Here is a 21,457-nt window from a genome sequence, read left to right as displayed (position 1 = left end):
GGAGACTAGAATCCTCTGTCTGCACTGCTTCTGCAGCAATCAGTCACTGGCTGGAACTGTTAATGCTGCTGAGAATAAAAGGAAGCCTGAGGCAAAGCCTCAAGCCGATACTCAGAAAGTAGAAATTTCCTGTGGAGTATATAATACGCTCAATGCATTTCAACTAGCTAACCTCTTCAGAGGCATGAGAATCTTATAACCTCTCATTCTACTGTCTTATGGCAGCACTTCACTCAGAGCATGTAATTGCTGTCATACCTCAGTGAAATAAAATACTGTAAAATGTGTATGTCCTTACAGAATACAATTGGTCAAAGGGCATTGGGCATAGTACACATCGCAATTCATTCTTGTTTTCTAAGCATCAGCTTGAGACTTTGCCTCTTTGTTCTGTTTTGCCTTTTTAGTGCTGCTGCTCCTCCTTTTTATGTCGCTGGTAAGGATGTGTGTGCCCATTCAGCTCACCTCAAATACAAAATTAGGCATTTTGAGTTTTCCAGTTAACAGGCTTTGATTGGAACACTCAGAGGGGCCAATTTAACTACCCTGACCCCTTCCCTATTAGACCTCCCATCCCCAGGAAAAGGAGTCTTCCCCCAGGGAACGGGCAGAAGTGAGAGCTCACACACACAGAGCCCTTCACTTCACGGCTGTCATATTTACATTGATACAGGAGAGGCCCCACAAGGCTTCTCCTTGGTTGTAAAGGGCAAGCTTGAAGCCTCCATGATCCATCTCCTATGATGACTATCCCCTTCCATTCTCCCAAGGCAAGGCATTTTTTCCTTTGGGAAGCTGCAGGGAAAACACGGAAGCAATGAAGGCAAGGTGTGAGGCCCAATTTGAGTTGGGGCAGCTCAAAGGTGGCTGGACCTAACTTAGATTAGGACTGGTCAATTCAAGCAGCACACCATTGTCCTTCGGAACACAGGAGGCTGCCTTACACCAAGTCAGACCATTGGTACATCTAGCTCAGTGTCTTGTTTACACTGACTGGCAGTGGCTCTCCAGGGTTTCAGGCAGGAGTCTCTCCCAGCCTTACCCGGGAGTATTCAAGGGAGGCCAGGGAGTGAACTTGGGGCCATCTGCATGAAAAGCAGGTGCTCTACCACTGAGCTATGGGCCCATCCCCCTAAGGGGACTATTTTACAGCACTCACATGTAGTCACCCTTCCCAATGCAAAACAAGGCAGGTCCTGCTTAACAAAGGACAATTCATACTCACTGCCACAAGACCAACTCTCCTCCCTCCACTTCAAGCTGATCCCTATCAAAGTTTCACTTAAAACTGGTTGTTCATCTTTTTGCCCTCAATTTATCATAAAGCTCCTGTTGGCAACTTAGTTGCCAATCAATGACATACAAACTCTGTTGCTGCGAAGCTCCACAAGTCTAATTTGAGGATCTTTTATTCAACTTGCACAAGTGTTAGATCTGAATATTTGCCTTTTGAGCACTGCCATTCAATTCCCCAGAAAATGCACCATGGAATAACGTTATGTTGTGACATATGTCATTCCGCAGAGTATTTTTGGGGAAATGAGTGGAAGTCAGCAATAGCTGCCTTCTGCAAAGAGCAACAGCACTTCAAGTGCTGCCCAAGATGGGGAGGGGAGGGGGGGAGGAGATGGGTGGGTTAAGCAAGAATGTATAAATATTCATAGTAGTAGCTGGCCTGCCCAACTTGTGACCCACCAAGTCGAAAGCAGCCCAATACCAATGAAGGGTCATGGCCTAGCAGGTTCTTGACAACCATGCTGGTTTTCCAGGCCCAGGCTGCAGAGAGTGGGTGAGCCTATGGTGAGCTCTGCTAGGTGACCACAGGTCACAAGTGTTGCAGGCCCGCTATACCGTCTTTCTCATCTAGAATGGAATCAGGTGAAGGGGGCAAGGGGGAAATTCCCTCTTTTACCTTTAAAGCAATGCTGCTGCATGGAGGAGTAGTGAGGGAGAGCTCCTTCCAGCTCTCCTCCTCCCTCCGAAATGTCTCTACACCCACAGCATGGCAACTGTGAAAAAGGCCAATCCCATGCTATGAGTCATTAGGAAGGGGATTGAAAATTAAAATGCTAATAATATAATGCCCTTATACAAACCTATAGTGTGGCCACATCTGGAGTACTGCGTACAGTTTTGGTCACCGTATCTTAAGGAAGATATTGTAGAACTGGAAAAGGTGCAGAAGAGAGCAACCAAAATGATCAGGGGACTGGAGCAGCTTCCTTATGAGGCTAGGCTACAGTATCTGGGGCTCTTTACTTTGGAAAAGGGGTGACTTAGGGGAGACATGATTGAGGTATGAAATTATGCATGGAGTGGAGAGGGTGGACATAAATAAATTTTTCTCCTTCTCTCACAACACTAGAACCAGGGGTCGTCCCATGAAACTGAAGGTTGGGGAATTTAGGACCAACAAGAGGAAGTACTTTTTCACACAGTGTGTAATAAGTCTTTGGAATTCTTTGCCATGGGATGTAGTGATGGCCACCAGCTTGGATGGCTTTAAAATGGGCTTAGATAAATTCATGGAGGACAGGTCTATCAATGGCTACGAGTCTAGTAGTTGTGGGCCACCTCCAGCCTCAGAGGCATGATGCCTCTCAATACCAGTTGCTGGGGAGCTACAGCAGGAACGAGGGTGTGCCCTCACCTCTTGTCTGTGGGCTCCCCTGAGGCATCTGGTGGGCCACTGTGTGAAACAGGATGCTGGACTAGATAGGCCTTGGGCATGATCCAGCAGGGCTGTTCTTATGTTCAGACACACTTCATTGAAAAGAAGTTGCAAGTGGGATTTACTTCCAAGTAAGCAGCTACAGAGCTTGGAGATAGCACACTCTCTGAAACCTGTGTTTACTCAAAAGTAGCCTCTTACTCTGCCCTGTGCTTTCACCAAGCTCTGCAGCTGCTTACTCAGAAGTAAACTTCAGTCACTAGCAACAAGTTACCTTCCTCTCCTTCTCAGCATTAGTGAACATACACTCCCAGTTCACACAGGAACACAATGAGATGCAGCATGAGAAGTGCTGGTGCTTTTGGGAGCACTGGCAATCATGCAGAGGGGCATTTCTTTATGCGCAGACATATTTTGTAATTGTGTATTGATTACAGTTACTATATGTAATTAAAAAAATGTTTCCAATATAAGATTTTCTTGAGGGTCATCTTAAATTCAGGGTCCTCTTCCTTTTGGACAAATACAGGAATAAAACCTGCATGCTTGCATGAAGAAGGTTCCAAGTTCCCTCCCTGGCATCTCCAAGATAAGGCTGAGAGACTCCTGCCTACAACCTTGGAGAAGCCTCTGCCAGTGAAGCCTCTGCCGACAATACTGAGCTAGATGGACCAATGGTCTGATTCAGTATAAGGCAGCTTCCTATGATCCTATCAGTTTTCCTGAGTGCAGCCTGTAAGACTGGCGTTCCACCTCCATCTATCTCACCCAAGAGCAAAGGTAAGAAGTTTGTAATTCGCCTTACCTTGTGATGGTGAGAGAGTGGAAGAAAAACTAGGTTTTAGTGAGCATTATTCTCAAATGTTTGCAGAAGCCCTGGGATGTGTTACATTCAAATGGGAGTGTATTCAAAAGGGAATACTCACAAAACCTTAATCATTTGGGGGAGAAATGAGGTGTGTGCGCGCAAGAGTATGTACTTGCTTGCACACACACACATGCATACACACATTTCTCTATCCCTACAAGGAGGCTTTCTTGTCTGGTGTGGCTGTCTCTTCACAGTACTTTCCTTTTACCAGAGCTGGGTAATATCTTACAAACTAAATCTCCACTTGCTAGCAGTCAGGTCAGCAGTTCAAAACCTGCTCCTGGGAGCCCAGTTGCTTACAAAAGATAGCAGATGCTTCCAAACAAGATTGATGGTACAAGTTTCCCTGCAGTTGCTTGGGTTAAGGAATATTTCCATAAATAGGAATACATTTGCTTATTGGACCAAAGTGGACGATAGACTGGATAGACAGATTCAAAGTTTTTAGTTGTAACTACACTTAGCGCTAGGTTCAGGTAGCATCTGAAAAACTTTGACCATGTGTCATATTTATGCATAGTCTTACAACTGAATAGACATGCTGTAATTATGAATATACATTCTCTGTCTTTAAAAACTAACAAAACAAGATACATGTTAGATTAAGTGGTCACACCCTTTTGCTTCCTGGGTGGGGGAACAGAAGCATAACTGGAAATAGCTTTTTTTCACTTTCACATGGTCTGTGGTTACAATGCATTCGGCACAGAGTCTTTCTGAATCTTGCAAATGATTAACTGTGTTCAAATAAGCTCTCAGCTAGATACATGTAAATAAGTTGAGCAAGCATTATTACAGCAACTGAAACACAGTCTTACTATTTGTTGTAACCGTCCATGCCATCTGAAACATTATTTTCCAAAGAATCTGGGTGGGGGGATCTTCAAGAAGAACAGCCCTCACCATTCTAAAACTCTTATCACACAAGTTAAAATACATATCATACAAATAAAAGATATAAACCATAATCCAAATAACATAATGTCCACATTTTTATACTTGCACATGCAAGTTACAAAACATGGTTTTTTGAGCAACGAATTACCTTGAAGGGCTACATGTATATAACATTAAAGAAAATAAGAAGAACTCACTGACAGTTCTAACATATTGTTTTTGGCTGTTACTGTGAGAAATTGGGCTATTTTAAAAGAACTTGGGATATTGTCCAGCACTGGTCATATTTGCTTGAGAATACCACCGTTTTCAGAGGCATTTACTTATAAGGAAGTATGCTTAGGATTGCAGATTTAGAGTGAAGAGAAGCAATCTTTGCAGGTGACTGGCACACACAGATTGCTATACAGGGGTACAGCAGGGTTGGAATGGGTCCTGGGACAAAAAGTGAAGATGGGCCCCTGTGCAGGCAACCCACCCCTGGCCTTCTTCAGAGAGGCACGAGAGGGAGACTAAAGAGCAAGCTGTCACTCCTGCTGACCCCCTTTGCTGGCCCCCAGGATGGCAGGAAGAGAGCTCACCCTTTAAGGGCAAGATCTTGAGGAAGTCTGGCGAGCTCTTGCGGGATCTCAGCATGGGATTTCGAAGCCAGCCAAAATCTCATGAGACTTGCTTGGGATGTCAGGGGCTATTTGAGGAGCTTGTCGATGATAGAGAGCTGGTCTTGTGGTAGCAAGCATGACTTGTCCCCTTAGCTAAGAAGGGTCTACCCTGGGTGCAAATGAATGGGAGACTAGAAGTGTGATCACTGTAAAATATTCCCCTTAGGGAATGGAGCCGCTCTGGGAAGAGCAGAAGGTTCCAAGTTCCCTCTCTGGCATCTCCAAGATAGGGCTGAGAGAGATTCCTGCCTGCAACCTTGGAGAAGCCACTGCCAGTCTGTGTAGACAACACTGAGCTAGATGGACCTATGGTCTGAATCAGTATATGGCAGCTTCCTATGTTCCTATGAAGCGCCAGTTGACTGTGAGGGATCAAGCTGGAAGGAGCCCTGGGGTCCGTAAGGAAGGTGGGGGGGGGCTGGAAGAGCGGATAGGAATCACTCGGAGACCCTGTGAAACTAACAGGTTTTCTGAAGCACGGGGTCTCACTCTTTCAACCCCCGCTCCTTGCCAGACTTCTGAGGCCTACGTGGGGAAGATTAGTGCCCGGTGAAAAGAGTTCAGAAACGGTGGACGTCACCTGATGAGGAAGCCCCACACTCACTGTGAAGGAATGAGGCCTAGACATCTTGGGTTTCTGTAAATAAGCCTCTGTGTTGTATACTGTATTAATAATCCCAAACCTCTTTTTGTAAATAAACCCTGATAAATGAATTGTATTATATTATATTCCCAAAACTTCATGACTGTAAATAGGATTCTGTGGCTGCAAATCCCTGTTCATGGAGAAGGCTGGCAGGGTCAAACGTTCATTCTTGTTTCATTTTTGGTTTTGCATTTTGACAACTGATTATTGAAGGGAAAGGACGTTTTAAAAAAATAGAGGGGATTTTTGTCTGTTCTAATTGGTTGGGTTAAGGAACTATTGGGCCAGCGAAACTGACCCATTGAGAGGGTTTTGAGAGCTTTAGAGAGGGAGGGCTGAGAAGTCAAGAGTGTCTGCTGGAGCTGGACTGGAGCAAACTGAGCTGGAGGTTGCAGAAGGAGGAAGAGAATCTGGAAATCTGCTAGAGTGAATCCAGGAAAGCAGAGAGTGAACAGCCAGCAAGAAGAGAAGCCAAGCTGAAATCACTAGAAAAGGAAGAGCCAGGCTAGATTGAGCCCCAGTCCTGTGCTGTAATTACAAGAGAGTACCCAGCCCGCCAGAAGCTAAGAAGAAAAGAAGGCACAGAGAACTCTAAGCAGGGACCAGTATAGAGCCAGGTAGTGATTAGGTTTTCCCAGTTTTTATTTTTCCCTGACCTGCTCTGTTAACTGTTTTGAAATTGTATTTTTTTGCTGCAAAAATAATGCTTTAATTGAATCCATTTTTTCCTAAAAGTAAACTTGCTTGTTATTCAAAATTAGAAGCTTGTTGATCTGACTCAACCCCACGCCTATAAGCCTTTCCACACTACTAGAGTTTCGCTAATTTCTGAAGGGCTGTTGCAGTGGACAAAAAGGTCTACTTGTTGGCAGCGGTAAATAGGTTAGGAGTAATAGAGAGTTCCTCCACATTAACCGTTCCATACTTCCCCTCCAAGCACCCACAAGTTCTTTCTACCTTTGTGCATTGCTCTATTCCTGCTTTTCCTGGGAGCAGTCTGTGCCCCGAAGCCCTGAGAGGCCACAAGCCAGTGGATGACATCAGGAAAGACATGGAAGGACCCACCTTTGTGCAATAGCCCAGTGATAATGTTTGATGCCCAACACTGCTGGTACAAGGAGGGGCGGAAAGATTTATACTGATTCCTATTGGGCTACTTTGTGAGCTACCTTTTGCCTGCAGAATTACATCTAATCCTGCATTCAGCTCTACCTATTGCATTTAATACGGTCTATCCACCACCACCACCCCACTAAATATGCACACTGTTGGTGGTATGAACAGATTTCTTGTGGATCTCTATAGCGGGGAACATGAAGCTGCATGCCTGAATCATAAGTGGCCACTGGAGTTAGCAATCCTCCCCAAGTCCAGAAGCTGTAGAAAAAAATTAGAATCCAGAAAGTTTTTAAGAATTCGTGTTTTTCATTCTCAACAAAGTCTCACAAAAATCATTGTGGACTTTACCATTTCATACAGCCAATTGCTGTTCTATTTATATCCATGACTTCAGTGCTGTGAATGTGGAACTAATTTCTATCTGGGGATTCTTTTTTTTTGTTAGGGACACCCAGAGGAAGGGAAGGAGCAAAGACGATGGGTGCAACATCAGATCACTTACAAAATTAGAATTGTGTAGAATAATTTTTTAAAGCAAATCTTGATGTGTTATTACAGGAAAACCCTTTGTTTTTCACTCTTAAAGAAGATGCAGCCTTTTGTCTTTATTAGAAACATGTTTCTAACATGAAATCTGAGATTATCAGATCCTTATACAAACATTATCTGTAACAAAAAAACTCTAGGATTTCTAGATAGCCCTGTATGTTTCAAGCTGATCACAAATCTAAGACATCAACAAATACCTTGCCTATTCATTCAAGGATATTTGTAAAGCCCAGCACTGACACAGTGTGCACACAACTCAGGCTAACAAGTCACTCTGGTTTCTAGTGACCACCAGACAAACATTTTTTTTCCAAGGGGAGAGTTGTTGCTTTGTACCAAAGTCACATAAAAGTGTGAATTTACAGAGAAAGACTTGTATGTAAAGTTTGACTACTTCCTTTCTTTTGTGTCACATGCATCCCTTCACTAGTACTAGAAAGCTTAATATTCTATTCAAGAAATATCCTAACATATAATGGATAAGAACAGTGCCCATCTTGTACACATTAGTCCCCTTATAGTAAATGCTTATCTGTTCCAAATGTAATTTAACAAGCTAGTTTTCACAAAGCAAAAAAATAGAGGAAATGATAGATTGCACTAACAGTTACAAAAATAGTACAGTGTTTAGAAACAGAACCTATCCCTTGTCCCTAGAATGTTTCAGAAACATTTGTTACAAGATACAAGAACTTGAGCTCCAGAGAACAAGCATTATCCTAGAAAGTAACACTGGACAAAACTCCCACAGTCTTGATGTGTGTTAACAGTACAGTAAATATCAACATTGCACAAGGGCCATATAAATATTGGCTCACTTCACATGATAAAAGGAAAATAATCATTTCCCACAGGAAGCAAACATAAGCACTGTTTTTAAAAAACCTGATAAAGTTATCTAAGGCCAATGCTCAGTATCATTTAATGTGTGTTAATTGCCCCATAAACACACGAACAACCTTTTTGAAGTCTAGGTAGCTGATAAGTAGTTGCTCATTTATATACAGTCATCCTTTGCAAACTGCTAGGGTTTTGTTCTGGCAAAACCTCGCCATTGGCAAATTTGTGGTTGGTGAGGCATTAAAGTCTATGGGGAATGGGGTTAAGGGAACCATGAGCACAAAAAGACCTAAAAATAAAGCAGGGGAAATGCAAAATAAATGACAAAAAAACCACCAAAACACCAAAAATATCCTATCATATCGCCAAGTATCACCAAGAAGAATAAGCAAATTGAACCTCTAGAAATTTTTTGAACTCCCCAAAACCACTCAGGCATTTTAAATTGACAAGGGACAGCAGGTCAACTAAGGTTCACCAAGAGGAATGAGCAGATCGAACCTCTGAACCACCCAAAATTGCTGGAAACCACCACCACCCCCATCACTAAAAAAACTCACCAACTCTAGATACTCAGGTCACAGTTGGCAAGACCTGTCACAATTTCCTGTTCACATATACTCAAAACTGTGGTTGGTAAAACTGTGGCTGGCAAGGGATGACTGTAGTACCAAGCATACATGGCATTTTACAGAGTAACATAAGCAAAACACTCCCCCAGATGTTTCTGCTATAAAAGTCAACCATGACGGAAGGTGGGGAGGGGAACAAAAGCGAAGGGAGGTCAAAGTGGCAAGGGAAAAATGCAAGCAGAGGCTTGTTGTGTTACTATAGTTTCCAGCTGTCTAACTGATCTTTAAATATAAATAGCATTTTATATTTCTAACTAGCTGAACCCGCACAGAGCATCTGTGCGGTAGTTTACTTACTTTTAGGGATTTAGTTGGGAGAATTCAATTGGTTGGTTGTTTTTTCTACACGCCCCCCGCCTCCTCCCCCAGTCTCTCTTCCTGCCCTCCCTCCGCCTCCTGCCCCAGTCTCACTTCTTCCCCTCCCTCCCCATTCCCCTTCTGACCCGGCCTCCTTCAACGGGCTCTGGGGCTTCGCCCCGCCGCCCCTTCCCCTCCCGACCTGGCCTCCACCGCCAGCTGCTCGCCCGCTTCCCCAAGTGGGCCACCGCCAGCCGCACGCTTCCCTAAGCGGCCAGCTACCTTGCCGCCAGCTTCCCAAAATGGCCCACCGCTCTCACGAGTGGTGCTGACTGCTGGAGCCCAGCCAATCCAGCGCCTCCGCAGCTCAGCCAATCAGCTGAGTGTTGGGATGCATTCTCCACACATCAGGCACGTCTACGAGGATTAAATATATAGATGTATTGTTATGTACTCCAAGCCTTCACCATATATCAATTTGGGCAGATGTTTATACAGATTTTTAAATTAATCAATATGCATCTGTATTGGCCAATGTTACAAGCAGAACCAGAGCATAATGTTCTTCCTGGATTTGGACAGAAAGGCATTCTGCAAGTGGGAAATCTATGACCAAAAGGCAAGAACATTAAAGAACACAAGGAAAGGAATTCCTATGTTACTCTGTTTTGTGTCATCTGGGAAGCAGGTTCAGAAAGTGCTATCTCCTCAGCCCTCCCTGTTAAAAAATTTTAAACAGGCCCTACCTCCTGCTGAGATCTAGAAAGGTTCGTCTGTGGTTGCCACCAACATGTCTGGTGGCTACTCAGGAACGGGACTTTTCCATTGCTGCCCCTGGACTTTGGAATGCAATCCCTGTTGAAATAAGAGGCTCCCCATCTCTGGCAACTTTTAAAAAGGTGCTGAAGACACATTTATTCACCCAGGCTCTTAATTAGAATTATGGTTTAAATTTTTAATGCTGGTTTTAAATGATTTTAATGTTAACATTTTTAATGTTTAAATGATTTAATTTAGTTTAATGTTTAAATGATTTAATTTAGTTTTCATTAATTTAGTTTTGATTTTAACTGTTATTTGATTTTAATAGTTTTTATTTGTTGTAAACCCCCCTGAGCCATTTTTGGAGAAGTGTTATAGCAATCATTCAATCAATCAATCAATCAATCAAACAAACAAACAATTAAAAATAAGAAAGATGGTAAAGCCTCTCTCTTCTTCCCCCACCCTCCTTTTGGTTGTAGCTAGTGGAGTCACGGAGCAAGTGCATCAGTGCAAAGTTTCCTACAGAAGTGCAGCCAAGGAGCACTACTTTCTCTCACCCCCAAGAAGTGACACTCAAGTGTAGCTCCGACGCCTCTTCCCAGGCAGAGGAGCACCGATATGAAGATTCCTCTGCTCTTCTGCACCATGGGCATTTCTAGGGATTTTCTATTCATCTCTTGCTATAGCAGTCTCAATAGCAGTAAGAAAGACAAGGAGGCTATTCACACGATGAGAGAAAATTGAGCTAGCAGAGGCTAGCCTGATTTTCTACCATCGTGAGAATCACCGGGCTCGGCTGCGAGCCCAGTGGTTCCTAAGTGGGTCACCCGCTTAAGTAGCCCGGTGCAAAACCCATTTTTTTTGGATCGTGAGTTTCCGCAGCGTGGATCCATGCTGCAGCAACTCACGAGGAGACCCCCAGAGGGGAGGCAAAAAGCCACCTCCCGGCTCGGGGGTCTCTCCAGCATGCTGGATCTTCCGGAGGCTGATCAGCCCTCACTCCCCCCAGCACCTACCGGCTCCGTAACGGAGCTGGCAGTCGTGTGGGCAGCCAGTTCGGCCACCCCGAGCAGACTGCTGGGTTGTCTGCGAGGAGAGCAAGCTAAGCCACTCAAGGTGGCTCCCACTGATCGTGGGAAACGCCTCAATATTTTCCTTCCAGAATTTTATTTCACAGTTGTGGCTGCCAAGCTGCTGCCTCCTACCTCTGCTGAAGACAGAGAAGCCATCCAGTCCTAACAAGTCACTTACCTGAGAAGAGTTCTGGGTCTCCTGGGGAAGGCATTCTTCAGATCCTTGTGATGCCCTCCTTCAGGGAACCCAGCAATTAACAAATGGATAAAAGAGGTTCAAAAAGAGGTTTTGAACCCATCCCGCCTTGACTCAGTATCCACACAGATTTCCATTGCTGTTCCTAACAGATCATGCTGACCCACAATATTTGTTAATGATACCACATGATATCACACATTCTACCCCCATCCTGATCCCTCAGCAGACATGTGCACACCAAATCTTTCAAGGGATAGGAAGATAAAAGCAAGACCCTCTACCTCAGAGAGGAGTGCAAGAAAGCAATGCTCATGCTTGAAGTTCACCACAAGCAACAAAAAGTGAAGGCCCAAAAAACAAAATTCATCTGCCTGAGGGAGATACAGGGTGAAGATAGTTGCCCCCAGAGTCTCCTCCAAAGTCTCCCCCTATTTCTGGCCCTTTTGTGCTTGTGGAGGTTTCTAGAATGACACCTAACATTGTTTCTTTGAAAAAGGATGCGATCATAATTGTACTTGGGTTAGCTCCTATAGAGAACTAGATTTCAACCTCAAATTTGGATGTTTCTGAAACTGAATCCAAGTGGACAAGGGTCAGGGGAGACAAGTGATCAGTTGGGTCCAGTTACCCCTGAGAGTTGGTGTCAGTCACAATCAGTCATCTTTTTTAAGGAAAGTAAGCTTATGAGATCGCTTGGTATTCTGTGTGTGTCCCCACCCCCGCCATCAACTTCACAATGCCTGGATAATATGAACCAAATCAGGTACAGGTATAGGGACACATAGGCATAGTTTGTGATTATGCCATAAGAACAGCCCTGCTGGGTCAGGCCCAAGGCTCATCTAGTCCAGCATCCTGTTTTACACAGTGGCCCAACAGATGGAAGCCCACAGGCAGGAGTTGAGGGCATGCCCTCTCTCCTGCTGTTATTCCCCTGCAACTGGTACTCAGGCACCCTGCCTTTGAGGCTGGAGGTGGCCTATAGCCCTCCAACTAGTAGCTGTTGATAGAACTCTCATCCACCCCAATTCATAATGGCAGACGTGTAAACATTTGAGGCGCAAGTGGGCTAACTTGTGAAAACCTAACTGATTTGAACCAAATTTTCTACAGCTGTAGGGACACATAGGGATGCTTCAATGGCATAGATTGCTATGATTATTATTTGATTGTGATTAGTAGATTGTTGTTGCTATTGAACCCTGATTCAAGATGGCAGACACAAACATTTGAGGTGCAAGTGGGCTAACCTGTGGACCATCTAACCAATTCGAACCAAATTTAGTACAGTTCTAGTGAGTGATACATAGGGACATCTCAATGGTGTAGTTTGTAATGATGTCATCCATCCAAGATGGAAGATGCATGAATGTTTAAGGTACAAGTGAGCTAATTTGTGAACTGCCTAACCGATTTGAACCAAATTTGCTACATGTGTAGGATGTCTCAACTGCATAGTTTGTGATGATGTCATCCACCCCAATTCAAGGTGGCAGACATGTGAATGTTTAATGCTGAAGGGGGCTAATTTGTGAGAATGGTAATTAAGATTATAGTGAAAGGAAAGTAGGCAGATTAGTTCTTACCAGAACAAATTGATAAATTGGTGATGCTATGTTATTATCTTCCCAACAGTTCTTTCCACCAGGACCTCTTTATTTGCGCCTAATAATAATAATAATAATAATAATAATAATACTGGGAATTATTACAGGGAAAACTGGGAAAACTCATCTCATAATGAAAGACCCAGCAAAAGGTGCAGTTCCAAGTAATTATAGACTGATAACCTGCCTGCCAACCATGTTCAAATTATTAACTGGAATAATAGCAGATGAAGTGATGCAACACTTATTAACTAACAAACAGCTTCCAGTTGAACAGAAAGGAAATTGCCCGAACACTAGAGGCACAAAAGACCAGCTGCTGATTGACAAAATGATTTTAGAAAATTGCAAGAGAAGAAAAACAAATCTAAGTGTTGCATGGATTGACTACAAGAAAGCCTTCGATTCATTGCCTCACACATGGCTACTAAAATGTTTAGAAAGAACTGGTGTCAGCAAAAACATTCAGATATTTATTAAAAAAAGCAATGAGCATGTGGAGTACACATTAACAATCAATGGCGAGACACTTGGACAGGTTAGCATTAGAAAAGGCATTTTCAAAGGGGACTCACTATCCCCTCTGTTGTTTGTAATCGCCATGACCCCACTTTCACAAATACTAAACAAAACAGGCCTCGGATACCAAACATCTAAAACATCAAGTCAAATCAACCATCTGCTGTACATGGAAGATCTGAAGTTGTATGGAAAGTCCCAGTCAGAAATCGGATCACTGCTAAACACTGTCCGTATATTCAGTAGCAATATAGCAATGAAGTTTGGACTAGACAAGTGTGCTGCATTAATAATGAACAGAGGAAAAATAAGAAAAACAGAAGGAATAGAACTGCCCAATGGAAGCAAGATCAAGAACCTGAAAGAGAAAGAACATTACAAATACTTGGGCATTCTCTAGGCTGATAACATTGCACACAATGAAGTTAAAAGAAAAATTGGAAGTGAATTCATCAGGAGAGTTAGAAAAATCCTCAAGTCCAAACTCAATGGTGGGAACACCATACAAGCCATAAACACCTGGGCTATACCTGTTATCAGATACACTGCAGGAATAATAGACTGGACCCAGGCAGAGCTAGAGATGCTAGATCGTAAGACCAGGAAAATCATGACCATCAATCATGCTCTGCACCCCCACAGTGATGTCGATAGGCTATACCTCCCTCGCAGCTCAGGTGGAAGAGGAATGCTGCAAGTCCATCAAACAGTAGAGCAGGAGAAAAGAGGCCTTGAAGAATATATATCAAGGACAGTGAAGAAGATGCACTTCAAATGGTCAATAACGAGAAACTATTCAACACCAATGAAAGAAAGCAGGCTTACAAGAAAGAACAAGTCAAGAACCGAGCAGGAAAATGGAAAAACTAGCCACTGCATGGTCAATATTTGCACAATATAAGTGGAAAATCCGACATCACCAAGACCTGGCAATGGCTTAAGAATGGCAACTTGAAGAAAGAAACAGAGGGTTTAATAATGGCTGCACAAGAACAGGCACTAAGAACAAATGCAATAAGAGCAAAAGTTGAAAAGTCAACAACAAACAGCAAGTGCCACCTTTGTAAAGAAGCAGATGAAACAGTGGACCACCTAATCAGCTGTTGTAAAAAGATCACACAGACTGACTACAAACACAGGCATAACAAGGTAGCAGGGATGATACACTGGAACATCTGCAAAAAATACAAGCTACCTGTAGCCAAAAATTGGTGGGACCATCAAATTGAAAAAGTTGAAGAAAATGAAGATGTAAAAATATTATGGGACTTCCGACTACAAACAGACAAACATCTGCCACACAATACACCAGATAGAACTGTAGTCGAGAAGAAAGAAAAACAAGTTAAAATAATCGACATAGCAATACCAGGAGATAGCAGAATAGAAGAAAAAGAAATAGAAAAAAATCACCAAATACAAAGATCTACCAATTGAAATTGAAAGGCTGTGGCAGAAAAAGACCAAAATAACCCCAGTGGTAATTGGCGCCCTGGGTGCAGTTCCAAAAGACCTTGAAGAGCACCTCAACACCATAGGGGCCACAGAAATCACCATCAGCCAATTACGAAAAGCAGCTTTACTGGGAACAGCCTATATTCTGCGACGATATCTATAACAACAGCAACAACATTGACAATAAAATTCTGGCATCCCAGGTCCTTGGGAAGGACTCGATGTCTGGATAAAACAAACCAGTCAATAACACCTGTCTGACTGTGTAAAATAATAATAACAACAATTCACCAGATGTTACAGTTTAAAATCAAAACAGTTTCAGTGTAAAATACACCATCTTCAGTTGCTGAAGAAATTGCACAATGAATGTTTCAGTGGTTCTTAAATTCCTTCCCGCGATATAAGCAATACGTGGGCGGAGAAATGAGGGAGAGAAACATCACAGCTGCCGAAGATTCAATTCAATTCAGTTCCTTTATTACAGTCACAGACCAGCACAGTTTACAAACAGAAGCCCAACAACACATAAAACCTACATTATCTACAGGGTTATGATACAGTAGTTAAGCACATTGTTAGGCATAAAGATCAGTTAACAATTATTCTTAACAAACTCCTGGTGAATTTTACTGGCTATTAAACAGAACTTAGCCACATTATAAGATCTCAAGTCATTCTGGTCAGTTAAAAGATAATCAAGATAAAAAGAAACTGTACAACCTGGATGACAGCTAATAAAAGTGGTTATATGTTTATGTCATATATCTTGGTAAAATTGACAGTAAAGGAGCACTCGAGCCATTGTTTCAATATATCTTGATTTGCAGAGACAAGTACGTTTTTTGTAGGGGATTTTTTGATATCTACCTTCCAGGACTGCTGTTTGCAAGGCGTTGCATCGTGCCTGTGTCAAAGCTCTGCGGTATTTTGGCACGGTTATCTGGTTTAGGTATCTGACAGGCTTGACACTCAGAACTTGGTTGCCTAAATGGACATCAACAGGAATAGAGCCCTGAGCAATTTGATGCTCCACATCATATATTCTTTGTCTGAGTTTGACCCAGGCATTTTCATACCCCAAAGTTATCAGTGCAAGAGGGGAGAAACCATAATGATGCAGCCTTTCCTCTAGCTCTCTTTTCCACTTGGTGTGATAGATATCCTTTAGCACAAGTGGAGCTAGACCTGCAGGGTAGAAAACCAGCTTCAGCCAGAATTCGAAGATATTAATCCATGCTCTGGCCTCTACTTTAAGGAGTCTGCTTCCAGATGAAGGACAGCACTGGGCACACATCGGGGTACCTGAAAAATGTTACTCAGGAACAAAGATTGCATGGCTTCCACCCTAGATAAATTAAGAGTACATGCCAAGTTGAGCTCCATATAGGAGCTGTGTTCGTACTTTAGGCAAAAAGAGTTTTATTGCAGAGAGAATAAATTGGGCACCCCTGACAGCAGAAGAAAGACTAATTTTAACACAGCTTCCATAATTCAAAGACTAATGAATTTCATAGCCAGAGCCATCTCCTCAACATTTATATCTGGTTTTAACTTCACTGCCTCCTTTATTTTACGCTTCTGCAAGTCTTTCAACAATGGAAGCTGTGCTAATTATTCTTTCCTCTGCAGCTGTGATGTTCTCTCCCTCTTTCACCCCACCTATTGCTTATATAGTGGGAAGGAATTTTAAGAACCGCTGATACATTCAGTCTGCAATTTCTTCAGCAACTGAAGATGATGTGTTTTACACTGAAACTGTTTTGCTTTTAACCTGTAACATGTGGTGAATGGTTTTTTGGGGAAAGCGCAAATAAAGAGGTCTTAGCGGAAAGAACTTACAAGAACAACATGTCCTAATAGTATTGTGATGGGCCTCAACAAAATAGTTGCTACTGTACGACTCTTCACCCCTCAAGTTGAGCTGCCTCAGTTTCCTCCCACTTGGGAGAGGAGAAGCATTTCTTAAGGCTCTGTTCTCACATTTTGCCTTACCAGTTTCTTTTAAGCAGGTTCTGAAATCACACTGGAAATTCCCTGCTGTTCATAAGCAGATTGTATTTCTTTCCTGGCCTTCTGACTCTTCCCAAGGTCAATGCTCCAGTTACTGTTTTATATTTTCTCTAGGAGTCCAAGTAGATTGCAATGACTCCCCAAACAAGTCCAATGAGTGAAGGGAAGATGCTACAATGCTGCTGCATTTGTCACCAAGAGCCTCAACAGTGGCCTTTTCTATTTCATTAGAGCAGCCTTCCTTTGAGCCAACCACTTTTGAATTTCATGTCTCAAAAGTAGGGGTGTGCAATTTGATTTGAAGTCAAATCAATTCAGGTTGAATTGGGGCAATTCACAGATTTGACATCAAATTGAATCACCCTTAAAATAGAGGGCTCAATTCATGGTTGAAGCAATTCACCCCCGATTTGACCCAAATCAATTTGGGTAATTCAAGCGCCATTTTGAGGTCCATTTTGCTGGGAAAATGGGCCTCAAAATGGCACTTTTTTCCAGGGAGAGCTGGTCTACCAAATGGGATCAACGGACAGACCAATCCTCCAAGGTGGGCAGATGTGCCAAGTCCAGAGCAGAGGGCTGGTGTACCCACCGACCCCAATTAGTCTCTTCCCAGAAAAATAGTACCATTTAGGCCTGTTTTTCCAGGGAGAACCCAATTGGGGTAAGAGGGTAGATCAGCCCTCTGCTCTGGACGTAGCACATCTGTCCACCTCGGAGGACTGGTCTACTCACTAACACCAGTTGGTGTCAGTGGGTCCAGCTCTCCCAGGAAAAAATGCCATTTTGAGGCCTGTTTTCCCAGCAAAATGGACCTCAAAATGGTGCTCAAATCACCAGATCAATTTGATTTGGGTGATTCATTGAGACAGCTGGCCAAGCAAAATTTGATTTGTGCACACCCCTACTAACAAACCACTTCTGGATGACTTTAAAATGGCTTCTGCCTTCATATGTAGAATACATCCCCAAATGCTCTTAAAAATCTTACTTTTGGCCTCCAGCACAATGGTGGGCCACAGCCTTTGGCTCAGAGTCTGATCAGTGGATTATAATTCCAAGAATGGCCTGGCAACTGCTCTGTTTGCTGGGGGCAACCTTTTTGGAGACTTTTCAATATCAATTTCTCCTTGCAAAATCAGTAACAAAAACAGCCTGCCACTGCAACCGAAGAACAAACAGAAAGGCACTCCAAAACCACTTTTGTCCTTTCATCACTTCAGACCTCTCTCTCACCCTTCCACAGCAAGTGGATTAATGGGCAAATTCAGCTAAAAGGGGGAACTTCCCACTTTCATATTATCGCACTCCTGGTTTCCAGAAAGGACTTTCATCAGATAAGGCATCATCTCTCTTTCTTATCATGGTAAATAAACTGATTTTCAGCAATGTTTTGGAAAATAAAATTGAACAAAAATTCAAATTCAACAACGCTTAGTTTTAATTCAAGTGACATAAGAAACTGCCTTCTACCAAGTCGGACCATTGGTCCATCTAGCTCAGTATTGTCCACGCTGACAGGCAGTGGCTCCCCAAGGTTCCAGACAGGAGCCTCTTCCAACTCTACTTGGAGATGCCAGGGAGTGAATCTGGAACCTTTTGCGTAAAGATTCTCTTCCACTGAGCTATATTTGCTAAGAGGAATAGAGTCACATATAGTCATCCATCCAAATGCAAACCAATAGACCCTGCTTAGCAAAGGGGACAATTTATGCTTGCTACCAAAAGACTAACTCTCCTCCCCAATACATATAAGCAAGTACGTGGCTCAACATTTGCACATAAACCTGACATCACTCTACATAATAATGGATGTTATTTGTAGGCAACAGCAGCTGTTTAACAAAAGCGCTCACACAATGCTATCTGGGACACTGTAGTATTTCCTCTTTCCATGCAGAAGGAAATATGGTGGTTTGTGCAGATAGGACTACCAGATTAAAATATGCCTGCTACAACACATGAAGCTTTATAAAATTAACTTCTTGGGGCCAGTCAATACATAACTGCTATTTATGAGGAGACTGCTTGAAACATCACCCATGTGATGTGGGAAGATAATCTTTCCTCATAATTTAATATTTTCAGCAAAGAAAATACGGCCACACAGTGATTCCATTTTAATTTTAAAGGTCACCAGAGAGCTCAAGATTAATAATGGAAACACTATAAAAGAGAATCTCACCTGTACTTCTGAATCAGCATCAACATGTTGCAACTGAAACCATGTGTCTCTGTTGTGGTACTTCTGCAAATCTTCTTTCAATATTGCTACTTTTCCTGGAATTACATCAAATTAAAAATATAATGCAGGACAATTATGGTTTGTTGTAAGCTGCAACATCAGTTAGAATGGAAAAGTGGAATTTCCATGATACATAAATAAAGATGGGCAATTCTATCCACCTTTCAGAAGGTGGACATCCATTCAGAAGCTAAACATCCATTTAGGGATGCCTCTCACTCACACCGACAATCTATAATGGCAAAACAACAGAATTTACAGACTGCTACTGCAGTACAATGGTATATCTGGCAGCATTAATAATACATGCTGCTACAATAATACAATATAGTATGTATTCATAATACATGCTGCTACAATAAGAAATGTTTCCACAGTTCTGGCCTTTTAAATATTTGGAGGCATCCTGCCTCTGAGCCTAGAGGTAGCTTATAGCCATCAACAGGGCCAATGGGGTGGGGGGGAGCTGGTACAAATTCCTGGGGCCCAACAGTCCAGAAGCGGCTCCGGGGCTCAACGATGTTGCATATGTTTTTGTCTTGCCTCCTGCCGCCACCCCACACCTCCTGCTGCTGCCACAGGGGGTGCTTGGCTCACCCCACCCCGGCCACACACATGGTGGCTAGAATTATTTTAAAGATTGGTGGTTTGGCCTTGTGGCGGCAGCGGAGGCTCCTTGTGGAGGCAGCCTGGTGGAGGCAGCAACAGCAACAGCAGGGGGGGCCTCATGATGATGGTGGTGGTGGTGGGCCTCATGGTGGGGGCACCCAAAAACTTCTGTTCACTGAGGCCCAAACCCACTCTCTGGCCATCAAGACTAGTAGCCATTGATAGACCTGTCCTCCATGAGGACTCCAAAAAGTATGCAAATAAATATACTGATACATTGACAGAGATTAAGTAAATTCACTTTTGTAGTAAAAGAGAAATGGTAGAAGAAAAGAGATAGCAGAATTGACTTAACGAGGTAAAAGAAAATTTAACCCTGCCTGAAAGAAAAGAAAAAAGAACTGTTAAAGAACTGGAAAGTTAAAACATGATTTTGCTAGAAGATTGCTCAATCTATTTGAGGAGCAGCAACATTCTCTGAAGTGGCTACATCCAGTGACAGTATCTTGAGAAGCCGTGCATTTCACTCAGATGCTCTCAGGAGCGGCCAGTGAGGGCAGTGCCAGAGGGGGGGAGTGGCGAGAGACATCATTAAGGAGGTAATAAGCATGTGCTTACCATCACGTAAGCAGCGCCCCCAGCACTCTGCCCACAATCCCACGTGGGGCAGCAGCACTCCACCTGGCATCCAGCGGGGCCAGGGCCTAGCCCTAGAGACCAGGGCTACAGGCAAAGATCAGGGTTCCACCGCAGCCCTGCTGGATGCCAGGCAGAGCACTGTAGCTTGCAGGTGCTGCATACATGATGGTAAGCACCTGCTTATTAGTCCTTAAAGGTGCCTCTTGCTGTGCCCGCCCCCACCCCCACCCCGGCGCTACCCACACAGGCCGGTCCTAGGTGCCCTATTCCCCACACAATCGTCAGGGATTTTATGCAGTTTCACTAAGTTATGTTCATACATTTTCAGCTCCTTTTGGAGGTCTGGACACACATAGAGTGTGACAGAAAAACCACTTGGTTTGATTAGTCTCTCTGAAGTCAACAAACTTAACTGACCAAGCTAGGATGTGGATCTCAGTTAATAATAGCTTCTCCCTTCTAGAGAATTCTTTTTGCAAGTAGCATTTCATTGAATTCAGGTTCTAGCACAAGCCCTCTCAAAAATATGCTTAAGAGTGCAATGCTTATGGCTGAGTTATAGGTTTATGTTTTCAACATAAATGAAAGCTTTAACATCTAATCTATCTCCCTACTTTGTAGATTAGGCCAGAAATATTGTGTATCTGTCACATGAAGGACACCCAGTACAAGAATTCTATTTCTTTAGAGGAGTGCTAGATAATCAGATGATGCAGAATGTTTCCTGTTTTTAATTGAAGGTCACAGATGCTGAACTGTTTATTACAGGCCTACTGAGGATTCTGTTATTCAGCTATTCTCTTAAGTTTGGCCTAGAGCTCTTTTTAACATATCAAAGTTTTACATTAATTTTCTCTTGAAATTTTTATCAGATTAAACAGGGAACATTTAAATACATTCACAAATAAGTTCCTGAGAATAATTAACTATCTGTGTAATGCTATTTTATGTAATAGCACTGGGACATGTTTTCTGCGGGGTTTGGGGGTTATTCTTCTGCTATAATAGAGGCAAAATGACTTGTACATTTCATATTTTTGATTTTTTTAACATTTAGAATTTCTCTAGAATTTATGAAATGTTTTACCAACCTCCTTTCGCTCATTATACCCATTGTAGCTGAAAGGCTGAAGAATCTCCTTGAATTAC

At 42.9% G+C, this 21,457-nt stretch overlaps 1 protein-coding gene across 4 annotated transcripts in view; it reads right to left on the bottom strand.

The window, feature by feature from the left end:
- Positions 1-21,457, bottom strand: part of RASA3 (RAS p21 protein activator 3) — a 302,321-nt gene that overhangs the window by 113,144 nt on the left and 167,720 nt on the right. For all 4 annotated transcript variants that reach the window (XM_053309444.1, XM_053309443.1, XM_053309445.1 and 1 more), the window contains one exon: positions 19,001-19,095. In XM_053309444.1, coding sequence (XP_053165419.1) covers positions 19,001-19,095 — 95 coding nt within the window. The remainder of the gene's footprint in view (positions 1-19,000; positions 19,096-21,457) is intronic.

The sequence above is a fragment of the Hemicordylus capensis genome, chromosome 3 (genome assembly GCF_027244095.1).
Source record: "Hemicordylus capensis ecotype Gifberg chromosome 3, rHemCap1.1.pri, whole genome shotgun sequence".
In the NCBI taxonomy this organism is placed as follows: domain Eukaryota; kingdom Metazoa; phylum Chordata; class Lepidosauria; order Squamata; family Cordylidae; genus Hemicordylus; species Hemicordylus capensis.
The sequence above is the reverse complement of the archived record's forward strand: the minus strand, read 5'-3'. Positions and strand labels throughout refer to the sequence as shown.